This window comes from Lottia gigantea (assembly GCF_000327385.1).
Source record: "Lottia gigantea unplaced genomic scaffold LOTGIsca_14, whole genome shotgun sequence".
Lineage (NCBI taxonomy): Eukaryota > Metazoa > Mollusca > Gastropoda > Lottiidae > Lottia > Lottia gigantea.
In genome coordinates this window covers 2,957,490-2,971,378 of record NW_008707617.1, presented here as the reverse complement: position 1 = coordinate 2,971,378, position 13,889 = coordinate 2,957,490, and the positions used below count along the sequence as shown (strand labels likewise).

General features: G+C 29.9%; 1 protein-coding gene across 1 annotated transcript; it reads right to left on the bottom strand.

Moving 5' to 3' along the window:
- Positions 1-967: 967 nt before the first annotated feature.
- Positions 968-12,154, bottom strand: LOTGIDRAFT_111577 (hypothetical protein; the record flags this gene model as incomplete). Its single annotated transcript, XM_009049769.1, has 4 exons — positions 968-1,176; positions 2,399-2,470; positions 11,130-11,189; positions 12,091-12,154. Coding segments are annotated over 4 exons (405 nt in total), but the record flags the coding sequence as incomplete, so codon positions are not given.
- Positions 12,155-13,889: the final 1,735 nt, after the last annotated feature.

The following is a 13,889-nucleotide window of genomic DNA, read 5'->3' as shown; positions in this document are numbered from 1 at the left end:
AATAACAGGTGTTTGAACAGTTTGAGTGGTTGTTGGTTTGGGAGATGTAGAAGTGACTACAGTAGAACTGGAGTTTGGAGCAGGTTGAGGAGCAATTGGTATAAGTGTGTCTTCTGGTTCTGCTGGAGCCAAAAGAAAATTATTCTTCTGTTGAAACTCCAACTGCCACTGTAAAAATAACTGTTGTTGCTGCAGCATGACATGATATGGGGTTTCTGAATCCTTATCATTGGCATTTTGAGTTTTAACTATGTTTGGTGGACCCTTATATTCATGGAATTTAATAACTTTTGCCTTGGGAATAGATTTTGGCTTTGGTTTTTTTGGTCGTGCTTTATTGTTATTGTTGTTACTGCTTGATATCATGTTACAAGGGGATTTAGCCAAAATGTTGCTGGTTTGAGGAATAATTGGAGGTGAGCTGAGTTGTGGACTTCTGGATACTTGGGGTAACACCACTGTAGGTTGTGGACTTGTTTGTTGAAAAAATTGTGGCATGTCCAGTAGTGTTGGTATGGTGACTGGAACAGGACTACCAATCTCTGACATATTTGAGTCTTGTGGAGAAGGTGCTCCATCACTTGTGTTTGTATCATCATCAAAAGTAATCTGACGTGATTGATCGTCTTCATCAGAAGGTTCAATTCCATCAAAGTGTAGGGATCCATCTGTAAATGAGGAAAATACAATATCTATTTCTATCAAAAATCGTTTGTTAGATACATGTAAAGATTTAAAATAGAGCCCATTTGCCTTGCTACTAATACACATTAAAATTCTATCTGATAGCAATAAGCTGGAGAGATTTTTATAGAAGTACAGTCACACACAGTAACATACACTAAATAGTGGGAACTGATATTTGATGCTGTTATTCCTATCTAAAACATTTAATACATGCCATGATGATGAACAGATATGGAATGATTACATGCAAGCTAGGGTTAAGTCTAAATGAAAACTACAACTAACCATAATAATCATCATCATACATCTGCAAGCCATTGTTACCTTTGATGGCATCAACTATCATCTTATTGTCAGCTTGAAGAATATTGCCTTTGATGAGATCGAGAGGTCCAGGACGATGTGATAACTTCTCGTTCAACTCATCACTAAGTTTTGACTTTTTCAATAACCTCTGGCGTTCTTGTAATGACGGTGCTATGGTTGTATCTGTAACAGATTGTATACAAACTGTTCATTATGTACATTAAGAGAAGAGTGACTGTACAGAATTTCATGATGCGACTTTTGATTTACATATGAAATCATATCTTTCCCTGAATGTCCATGTTATATTTAAAACTTCTGGTGAACTAAATCTTTTCTATGAAATTGTTATCATTCTGTAACATCTTGATTATCTATTTTTTTAACCTTTTAATAGTGGTTTATAGCAGTTTCAAAAATCAGTAATTATTCTGATTTACTCATTCTTAAATTATTATCTAGCATACTGTTTCATCATAAAATACTTTGTATCCTATTAAATTACTTCCTACTGTCAAAACAAAACAATAAATTGTTCCCTTTAAAAAACAAAAAAAAAACAGTGTCTCATCATTTGATTATCATTATCAAATGCTAATTTCAGACAACATACCAAATAATTGAGATTCTATGACAGAATTATCAGTTTGTTCTGGCAACAACTGATATGCAAAAAAAAATGGTAATAAATCATATCAAATACTGTAGTACATGTAAAAGTTAGAAGAAGAAAAGCATATCATATATCACATAATAGATGATCTCATAAACCTACTACAGTATTATGATTATAAAATGGACTTGACAAGTCCTATCCAAGGTGGCATCTGACAACAGGAGCTTTATTTTATTTTTTTTTTACCATTTTATTGTTTCAAAGAAAATATTTAAATCTTCATTTTTTTAGGAAGAACAAAACAGATTTATTACTAAAAAAATTTATTACAGATTTTTAACAAATTACAGGCTTCTGCAAACATCATTCAAATTCTAAAAAAAATTTCTATTTAAAGATCTCAATTTGAAATAACCATCAACATTATTTTTTTAAAGTTGAGTTTTGTTAAAGAATATAAAAACAGGTTGAAAATAACAATTGGCAGCAGTTGTCCAAAATTTTATTACAGCAACCACCTTACTTATTGTATTGTTATAACTTGATGCTTCAAACAGGTATAATCAATACATCAAATCAAAACTGAATTTTTTGCAATAGTGAAATTGGCATAATTTATTATTACAGAACTATCAAGCAATCATTGTAACATAAAAATGGAGTTAAGAAAGTAAAGTAGAAATAGAGCTATTTTTGCATCTCTATAAATTAAGTCTTGCATGGAATACTAGGCATTATGTGTAGTAAGAATTATACAATATTTATTACATGACTTGATCGTGTACCCACCTTCTAATATATGTTGTTGTACTAATGATTGTCTATCTGGTCTTTGTTGTATTTTACGTCGCAACAGATCTCCTGCCTGAAAATATGCAAATTAAAAACTTTAAACCAAAACTATTTTAATATAGACACCACGTTGATTTCCTTTTTGCATTTTAAATTTACTGGTATTAAGTTCAGTTGGTTTTGGAAACCATTTGTTGAAGTAGTAGGCCTATGCATATTTGATTGTAAATTGTGATTTTCATTAAACAAAATCTAGGTTGAACAAAAAAATCTGAACATGTACGGTTACTGAACAGTGAACACTGCACCTAGATCAGCAATCAATGATGGCCTGTAAATACATGACAAGTCAGTGGGTCTTCCTGTCTAGTAACAATTAACTTCTGAGAAAATTGGCTAGACTTTAAGATGGTATTTTAAAAAAAAAGCAGTTTATGGTTTATAGGTTATGATACAAGTATTAATTAAATAACAGAAATCATGAAGTGGCAATATACTATATATAATATATCTATAGTGTATTATCATCAATTAGATATAAACTACACAAAAAAACATTTCTTGACATTATCTCACTAACTGTTGTATACCATTACAGATAAGATTTAGAAGTTTTACTCTTCAAAAATAAAGGTCATGTGCTTAGTCCAAGGTTGTTTCTTCACTCTTTTTCAAATTTTTTTCCTAGTTGGTGTAGTCCAACTTGGTTCTCTATACTTTCTAAGTGAAAAGATTGTTTAGCAAAAATTAACAACAAATATTATAGTCTACTGATATTACTGTTAAAGTAAAATATCTCAATTGGACTTGCAGAGTTTAGTTAAGTTATATTAATACTTCACATCAAATTGAAGAACAAGTACCAAACAACTTCAATTTCAGAATATTGAAGTAACTTTAATAATCATATTGTTTTTCAAAATTACACTGGAATTTAACTTCTAGAAGTAATACAATTTCATTCATTTAAAATCATATAATTTGATTTTCACAATTAAATCAATACTAATCTGATAAATAAGATATGGAATGTTATAAAAGAAAGGTCAGAGTGGTCTTGATATAAAAGACTTGATTTGATGCCAAGTATTTCATCGTCCAGTGAAATATTTACTGTCTAGAGAGAGTTAAAGGTGTGGAAACAATATGTGGACAATATTGAACTTCTTACGCAAGTGAAAGATAGAAAATCATAATTTTGCTATCTGATTAGGATTTCTTTTCAAAGATTTTCTCTTGAAACAGAAAGGAACCAGGTCAGACTACCAGGAAGGGTAGGAAGCATTTGAAATATCATAAAATAATGCCAAGTGTATGTATTCAAGAACCATTGTAATCATCTATTACAGGTAGTGACAGGGAGGCAGAACACCAGGCCCTCATCCTTCACATTACTATATTTCAGGGCATCACAATGAAAAACACTGTCAATTTGTGGCATCAGGTGCTTCATAATGAGAATACAAGAAATACATCATGTTTGTCACACAGTACACAGTTCTCTTTATATTCTTAAGTTATAATTGTAACATGATTCTTAATTACTCGCCATCTAGATACAATTTGATAGACAAAAGTAACAAAGTTTCATGATTTCTTTCAAGTTGGATTCCTGTACAATAATAAACTTTTAATGCAACAACTGCTGCCATTTATTTGACATAAAACGTGGCATGTCAGACATTGGAATTTGAAAAACTTTGTTTTTAACTGTATTTTTATTATTTTTCTTGTCTAATTTGAAGGTTGAGAGGTTGTGTTTAAGTAATTATATTTATCAGGTGAGAGGTAGTTGCCTGGATTATTTCATTTCCTATATTGACAACTTGCATTTTTTACATATAAGCTGTATATTGTTGTATAATATTAGTAATTGTATATTATTCTAAAGCGTTCTTATATTCTACAGATCTCACCTGAACTTGTTGAGTTAAATCTAGATAGACAAGGCCTATAGAAATCTATACATTGCGTTATACAAAATGGAAACTGTCACAGAAATATAAACTGTAACTTCTATTGCATATCCAATATGCTAGATTACATTAATGTCTCGGAGGAGTTAATATTTGGAAAGCACTTCGTTATTTAGTTTCTATGTAAACACATACAAATTATCTATGAAAATAGATTTAAAACTGAAGATTCTAGAGCCTATTAAATGTGACTGAACTGACATAAATGCCTACAACAAAATTTTAACTAAAAAATTGGTTCCCCACCTTGTAAGATCTATTCCTATGTGCATAACAATGGTTCCTCTGTTTATAACTTAAATAGTTATTCCAATGATTACTATAGTCTATCAACAACATAATAGTATTTCCTTAACAATTGACACCAGAAAATAACTTCTTGTCAAAAATAAATCACAGTTTCAGGATTTCAAATATTTCCATGAATAAAAGAAAATTTTCAGAAGCTTTCATACTCAAGGATATTTTTGAAACAGTGATACAAAACAAGGTTTAGATTTAATTTGAACTGAAGTTGTCACGTTTCCATTTGATATTAATCTCTGTCTAAGCTTCTGTATAAAAATAAATTTCTATTTATGGAATGATTCCATAATAAAATAAAAGCACATAAATTTTAAACTAATAACTTCAATTTATATACCCCCGTGACAACTGACAATATAAAGGAAATGTCTCTTTGACGTCAGTATACAACATCATCTTTATTCATTGGCACCATTGTCAGGTTTCATTGACACAAATGATGCTTTTTAATTTCATATATGGAGACTTTATCAGACTTAGAAACTTTAGCACAATTTTCAGATTTAAATAAGAGTTTTCATTTTGACCATTCATATATAATTCATAATGAACTTGATCATACAGAACTGAACATAATGGCATAAACAGCAATATGTATGCATTGTTCATCTTTATGGTAAATTCTTTCTGCATCTTACTGCAGATCATCAAAGTACAGTTCTAGAGCTTCCTACCTTTCATTCATTACAAATAGGAGATTCTTTTTATGATAAGACCTATACCATATCAAACTAAAGGGAGGGACAAATCATAAAGAATTTCACTCAAACTATCACAATAATCCAGAATATTTTCGCTTATGACAGCATTACAATACATGTACCATATTATCGAACAGTTGCAAGACTGTGTAATATCTGTTGGTAACCAATACAAGTATAATTTAGTTTATAGATTTCTACTGATTAGAAGTTTCTATCTTCCACTGACATCCTGCAGTTCAACTGGGTGGCATCAATTAATTAATCTTTAATCTAAATACTGATTATTGTAAAGAGATTATAAAATATTAGATGAGATGAGTTCGGAGTCCAGGTGGTCAGATATATCAAACAGCTGGACAATGTTTCTACTGGTCAGATACTGACCTGATTTATCTAGCTAGTTTTATTTACTACCTGGTATTTATAAAGCAGGTGCTTGATTTAATAATGATCAATTTTCTTCTCTTCTGTTTTCTTATCATTATCAATTGTTTTGCTTTATTTAGAAAGAAGTTTAGAGAAAAAAGCTTTAACTTTACTACAGAAGTGTTATAATTGATACAAGTGAAACATTTAAGAGTAAACTTGAAATGTTGGAGACCACCATAGCAACAACCCACTGCAATCTAGTCTAGAAATCCTTGCAATATTTACAGAGCTTAGTTGAAGCAGAAAATAATACTTAACCGTGCATCAATATTGACAATATTGGATATGTGTTCATATCATTTTTTTTCAATGCTTTAAAATTTAACCTTTAACCTGACATTGAAATGAAAAACTAACTTAGATTCCACATGAGTCACTTGTAGACTTCCTGAAAGAGATTATATCTTTATTTATTATCATAAGGTTTCAATAAAGTCAGGCCTAGAGGTGTTACTGCTTGATTTCATAACATTGTTCCTTTCATCTGGTATCTATACAGTAGCATTAAAAAACAGTCCAAAACATTCCCATCCCCAACAGTGGCTGGATTCTGACCTATAAAAAGTGAGTGAGTAGGTCGAACAGGTGACCAATCCAGTATGAGAGAATGACGTATGTTCGACCATCATTAATATTAAACATTTGGAAGTTTTATAAGTGGTCTGGAACCATTTCTCATCTCAGAACATCTGTGAAACTAGAGTTACACAGTTACTGATAGAATGGATTCCGAAAGCTATGATTGGTTGTTGAGATCTTTTCCTCCAATCAGATTGAGTTTACATCATTCCAGATGGTTAATATACAATCTCTAAGATGATATAAGTCAGACATTTAGTTTTTAATGTCTATTATTAATTCTATAGGGTATCTGGTAACAGTAAAATAATCTATTTGTTTGTCTAGAAATAATATTACATCACATATAATAATTTCTTATTACTTTTTCATGTTATTCAGTTCTAAATACAAGATTTCATATAAAATGTTGTTATTGCAAGAAGAAACTTATAAATTGTCAGTTCTTTCTAGAATCAACAAAGGCCAAGAACATAGCTCTTTCATCTAACCTTGAAAAATGGAAAAAAGATTATGGTTGTGGCATGTAACATTACATTAATCTTATATCCACTGTATGATTCTTCTGTAACTTGCTCAAGATTCAAGCAATGCCGAGACTGCCTTTGAAGTAAGGTATTCTTAGGTAATCCTTGATTTCTATCATAATTCTGGAAAAAGTGATGTATGTTGTAAAGCCTGCTAAACGTGTTCTAAATTATACAGAATTAAGAATAGTCTCAGAAATACCTCAAAACCAGGTAGCGTATAAATATCATAATTATGAGATCATTTCTTATCGAATCTTACAAAATTCTTAATTTATCTTTGACAAGAATAATGGTACTGTAAAATACCAATTACCCCTCAAAATAACCTGACTTAGTACTATTTTACTATGAATCATTGTAGAAAAATTTTTCACTGTTGTTAAAAACATGTTTACTTCAATCAACCTAAACGAGAATTTTCTTTTTCAATAACAATCAGTAGGTGTATCATCAAATAGTGCGATAAATATGTTAGTTATATAAAATACAGTCCAGTTTTAATCATATTCCAATGATCTGCAAGCATGAAAAAAAGAAAAAACTAAACTAGTGTCATTTCAGTAGCTTAGTTGAGTTAAATTTAGAACTATTATTATAGTTAAAACCCCAAGGGAAAATCCATCATCAGACAATTTCTTTAAAAACATTACGAGTTCAATCAGAGAATCAATCTGAAATCTATGCCAATATCATCTTGAAGATGTTACTTCAAAGAAAATTATTTATCACCATGATGTTTAGTCTGAAAGTCACTGTAAACCACACGAATTGCATCAAAATTGAATTTGACTTTTTATGATCTTACAGACTGAAGAGTTTATTACAAGTTGATATATTACAACCTACACAATGTGATTAATACATAAGACTTGAATATTCTAGAACATCATCTTCCCATATCCTAGTTGGCATCTAAGTCAAGAGTGATATCAAACATTCCAAAATGGTTATCAGCCCAGCACGAACTAATCACAGCGGCAAACATAGCTGAATACTAATTTATGATTCATCAAAACTAGATTGGAAAGAAGAACAAAGAATTTTGAGGAACAGTCAAATAAAATAGTCAAATAACAGAATCCAAGACAAAAAAGTGAATTCCTTGACACATACTCCTGAAGATTTTTGGACATTAGTAGGAGCTGTTATCAGTGCATTCTCAGTCTTGTCACATTAGTTTAGACAGCCATGTCTGAGCATTGAGCTTGTGAAGATGTAAGATCAGATCATTATACTCAATGTTATAGAACAGGTATGTAAACTATATAACATGTAACATTTAAATATCAGTCAGAAAAGTGCACTACTGCAGTCTGTATACAGATACCAGTTATTTCAGGCATAAAGAATTTATGTATTTTATAGAAAACAACATCACCATATGCTTGTGGTAGATCTAGGCCAAAAACTGGAGGTGTACCAATCACTAGGGACAATGATATTTGCCAGTTGTTTTCAGCTTCAATTCACTTCAAGGATGCAATTGCATATGAAGATGTAAAATAACATAACACCTTATGATGTTCCCATCAAATTAATATACCCCTTCAGATTGTCAGTAGAACAGTGTTGATCATGTGAAATAAAACAGAGTGACACAAAATGATCTAGAAAGATATCCTGTTAAAGAGCTTTCAGTTATTACACAACAATGATTTCAATTTATTATAATAATATCATCATCTATCTAACATTAAACAACAAACTCCAACCTCAGGCTTTTCATTATTTTTCTATCTATTTATTTCTGGAATAAAGTGCCTTTTTTTTTTGTCTGTACTTTTCTTTCCTTTTATTTTCAATAATAATTCTATATTTGTCTATACATTTTTTTGAGATGGTATTAAATTTTCTGTTTTCATCTTTTGTAATTGAGGATGAAAAGTTTTTCATACAGAGTTAAGAGTAGCATCAATTTTAAATGAATGAAGAAAGTTGAAGTTAATAAGCTCCATATATTAATGTGTTAAAAATATACAATGGTTTATAAACCAACAATACTAATGATTGAATGGCATATGTCATCTAAAGTAACCATTAAATGAAACAAGTGGTTGCCTAGCAAGATACACCCACTTTCCTGATACATTTTCAGTATATCAAGGGCGGTCACCTATCAAATCATACCAAAAATCTAATTTGTGCAAGATATTGTTGATTTAAACAAAGACACATTATTTAATAAAATTCCAACATAAACTGTCAACTCTTTCGGCAACAAATTTTGATGAGTTTTTACTAAGTCATGGGCAATAACTCAAATTTTGTTGATCGAAAAATTCAATCTTGAATAAAAATCTCATCATTATAAATGATTATACCAAACTTCATTTAAATCGGATGAAAACTGTGTTCACAAACAAATTTTGACGCGTTTTTCATAAATAAAGGGCAATAACTCAAAAACCGTTCATCGAAATATAGCCAACTTAAGACTTGACCAAGATCTCATCATTATAAATATTCACACCAAATTTAATTTAAATTGGATAAAAACTGTAGTCTCTATTGTGTTCACAAACAAATTTTGACAAGGTTTTCATAAGTCAAGGGCAATAACTCAAAAACCGTTCATCGAAAAATCGTGAATATCAAACTTGTCCAAGATCTCATCAATATAAATGATTACACCAAATTTCATTCAAATCAGATGAAAACTGTAGTCTCTATCGCGTTCACAAGCCGATTTTGACGCGTTTTGGCTAAATCAAGGGCAATAACTCAAAAACCGTTCATCGAAAAATCGTGAATATCGTACACACCAAATTTTATTTGAATCAGATGTAAACTGTAGTCTCTATCGCTTTCACAAGCTAATTGTGGACAGATAGACCGACTGACGGACGGACATGGGTAACGACAACATACGTCCACATTATGATGTGGGTGTATAAACATGCTTGGCATTAATCTCTGGGATTGAACCTGAGAACCAAATTCCACTGATACTTCAAAGAACACACTGTGGCATCAAATTTTTTCTCTGTGGAATGGAAAACTAGGTAGTGTTGAAATGTAGAAGTATGTAATGAGGTTGTAGGTAAGTATAATAATAGATAACAGGTGAAAGGAAGGGATATATTGGTAATGTTTAACTGGTATAATGATGTTAATAAACTTCAGTCAATATAGATTCTTGTTATACTATATCTTCAATTGTTACATCAATATAATACCATTATATCTTATAACTCAAAACATTTTAAATACTTTCAATCAGTGTTCAATAATATCTCATATCCTTCTTTAAATCAATACACTTTCATAATATTGAATTATAATAAACTAAATTTCTAAATTAAATCTTTATCTTAATATTGTTTTTTTGGAACTACTGTTTCAAGATTACCAGAATCAGTTACCAGAATTAAACCTATCAAAATATTTCAACTTTATTTCTTACTTGTGATTCATTAACTATTTCTGGACTAGTTTAATTAAATATCAGGTAGTCCAATCTTTCTTAATTAGGAATCAACAGAAGGCTGACAAAAAACCTGGAATCTTAAAAGATTACCTGTTAGAAAATTTTAATCAAATTTGTAAGGGAATTCAAGTTCTAGTTCAAAGCGCAGTAAAAATTAGCCATCTCAATTTAAGAAGGAACTTGTATTGAGAGATATTTAGAGATTTAATGAGCCACCATGTTGATATAACATTTTACCCCATACAAGTGTTTTCAGTTCAAACGTCCTTCTAATTCACTGAATGCACTCTAAACAACCAGGTACATGTAATACACATCCAATGTTTGTAAAATCAATTTATTTTATTATACTTCATCACCCCCTGTCTAATAAATATAATGGTATGAAAATATCCCAGTTGAACATCAAACAATATGCTGGGTACTTTAATAAACATTGAGTTGAATTGAAGAGGAAAGTTAACACATCTTGTCTTTCAATTAGCTTTCTAAACAGAATCTTATCATTTTATTTTAGTTAATAATATTAAAGATTAAGAAAAAACAGTCAGCTTTTTAAAATTATTTTGAATTATTAGATAAACATTATTCACTGGGATTTTTCAAATTAATTGATATGTTGTTTCCAAATTATCCATTCAAAATAACTAGCTTAAACTGAAAAAACAGTTGCTATAGAAATTCATCCCTCCTGAATATAACCACATATGTTCTTGCTTCAAGGAGGGTTTGAGCACAAACATCCAAAAGCTACAACCAACTATGGTCTTTATCAACTTACCTTGGCCCTTTCTAACTGTTTTCTTTGTTCAGCATAGGCTGGTGGTGTTTTTAATGCTGAAAAGAAATGTTTTATTAGTATAAAGCAATGCCTGATATTACAGAAAGGGCTAACTTATCCTAACATGGGCTAGAAAATTATCAAAGATACTTAGTCATATATGATTTGTTCTAGAACGATTCAGAAAGACATCACATCATTAAGATCTATTAATCTAAAACTATACATTAGTGTTACTGTTTTAACGTAAGTCGAAATTGAGAGAACGGCTGTTTTACGCAATGAAAATTAAATAATTTTAGTTTAAATGTTTTCAGGGACATTAATTGTATAATATGATAACTGTTTGGACCAACCTGTATGTCATTTAATTAAATATTACACCCAATACACTCTGATATCTTATCATTTTATTTCATAACAGATTTAATTTCTATACCCCACCCTAGTACATCATGCAGATTTAAATAGCCAAAAAAACAGAATACATCATTAAATTATATTTGAATTAACATAGATCTTTCAGGTATGTAAAATCTAATAAAGTATTATCTTCTCAAGTGCTTCCAGTTTGCAGAACTATCTTAAATGTTCTGAACAGTGAATATGTCTGGACCTAGTCAGTTATCTTTTAAACACAATTTTTAATAATTTAATCTAAAATATTAATTAATAGTCTTCTGTACATATTGTGTCCATTGGAAACATAGTACAAAAAAATAGTTAAAATATCAGCTTTTACAAACATGAGCTAATTTGCTAATATAGGTTAACAATAGGACATATATAGGTTATACAGCATAAAAACAAAAATAGGTCTCCAGAATCTATTCCTGTGGATATTTCATTATGCAAATATCTCAACTGATCTGTAGGTATTTCAGTATTTGGCACACAGTTCTACTAGCTGAAGTCAATGAACTTAAGAACTTCAAACTGAGTGAAGATGGTACTTACGTGGATAAATGCCTCGATCAACTAATTCATTTACAGATCTTCTCAGCATTAACTTCCTCTTCAGTGCTAAAATATAGAAATTAACAAATTTTCTTCACAAGTATGCTTATTTAGTATGAACTTTTTGTACTCTTCATTGAAAAAAAAAAAAAAAAACGCAAAAAAGTAGTGATTTCTGACAAATCAAATTCAATATGAGTTGTTATATTGATACATTGAATGAGGTTTCCGAGGATCAGGCATATGAATTAATCCTTAAACACTTTACAAAACTTTCTTTTTTTCATGTCTTCTTTATACACTATATAATAATATCATATTATATATTAAATGGTACGAATGAAATTTAATTTGTACATATAAATGTGTCAGATACTTTATTGGGTATGTTACAGATTATATATATAACTTTTTGGATTCATGAAATATATTTCATTTTTCAAATGGTTTTGACCCAAATTCCGAGAAAAACAATCTTATGATATCAAATATACAAACAAGCTATAAAGTTAAATATAATACTGATCTTATCAAATAATTCTAATTTAATTGTAACATATCTAGAAATATCTCTAACGCTAATTTATTATGTACTAAAATAGTACCTGGTCTAAAATAATAACTCTGATAAATTACCTATCAGTACCTGAGAAACTCTGGCCAAAAGATTTTATATTGTCTAAAACTTTGAATAGAAGCAAAGGGATCGCTTTTTGACTTATAAGAACAATGTAGGGTTATAAAGAAATAAATTGCACAAATTTTTAAGAATCAACATTGAATACTGGTGATGAAGGTATATTTAGTCCAATTCAAATCCACAATGAATTACAACCAGACCTTAACAACATACAAAATAGAGAAGGACTTAGAAAACTCTTCCTGCTTTTCTTTCAATACTATTCATAATTCAATTCAAATCAATTTTTGCTTTATTGTAAAAGTGAAAACAATAAAACACATGGTGGAATACCAAAATTCAGCCTTTACCCTCTCAATTCTGCATAACCAGATAACTTATTATAATCTCAAGATCTTGAAGCTTCTCTGGTGGTATAAAGCCACTTCAATGGTATGTCAGAATGAATAAATGGTGGTTATTTATGAGAAATGGAATGAAATGAAAGTGTGGCAGAAGATATTTAAAGAAAGAATTTATTAGATAGAATATAATTCTTAATGATACTTGATATGAGAATAAGAATTGAGAATATACTGTAAGATAAACTAATCACAATCACAAACACTTTAAAATACTACTTTCATATCAAAAAAACTCTTTAAATCCTGGTTATGTTAGTGGAATATTTGAGATAGTTTGTGCCTACAGGTGAGATAAGATAAAAGTTGAGAAGGATGAACGTTTTCTGTATTTCACTCAACACTTGTAAACTAATTCTATAGGGGAGCAGATGTTTTCAGAAGCAAATATAGAAACTTTGTTGTCTTACACAATAACATATAAGTTGATTTGTTATATTGATTCCTACCTAGATAAGCAATACCTTTTAGCACTGATGCTACCAACTAAATCAATCCTGAAAATCACTTCCATTTTTCTCGCGAACTGTCTCAGAAATTTATAAGAATATAACATGAATTTGGAAGACAATACATTAAGAATTCTTCAGATTTATTCTACATTGATTATAAAGATTTCCATAAAAGTTGATAGAATACAACTTCAAACTAATTTCCAGATTTGTGAAAAAGAACTGATAAGAGCAAATTACAAATATGCTGATAAACTTATGATTTACATCTAAAGCTAAATGCAACTTTCAATTGTTAAGGATGGG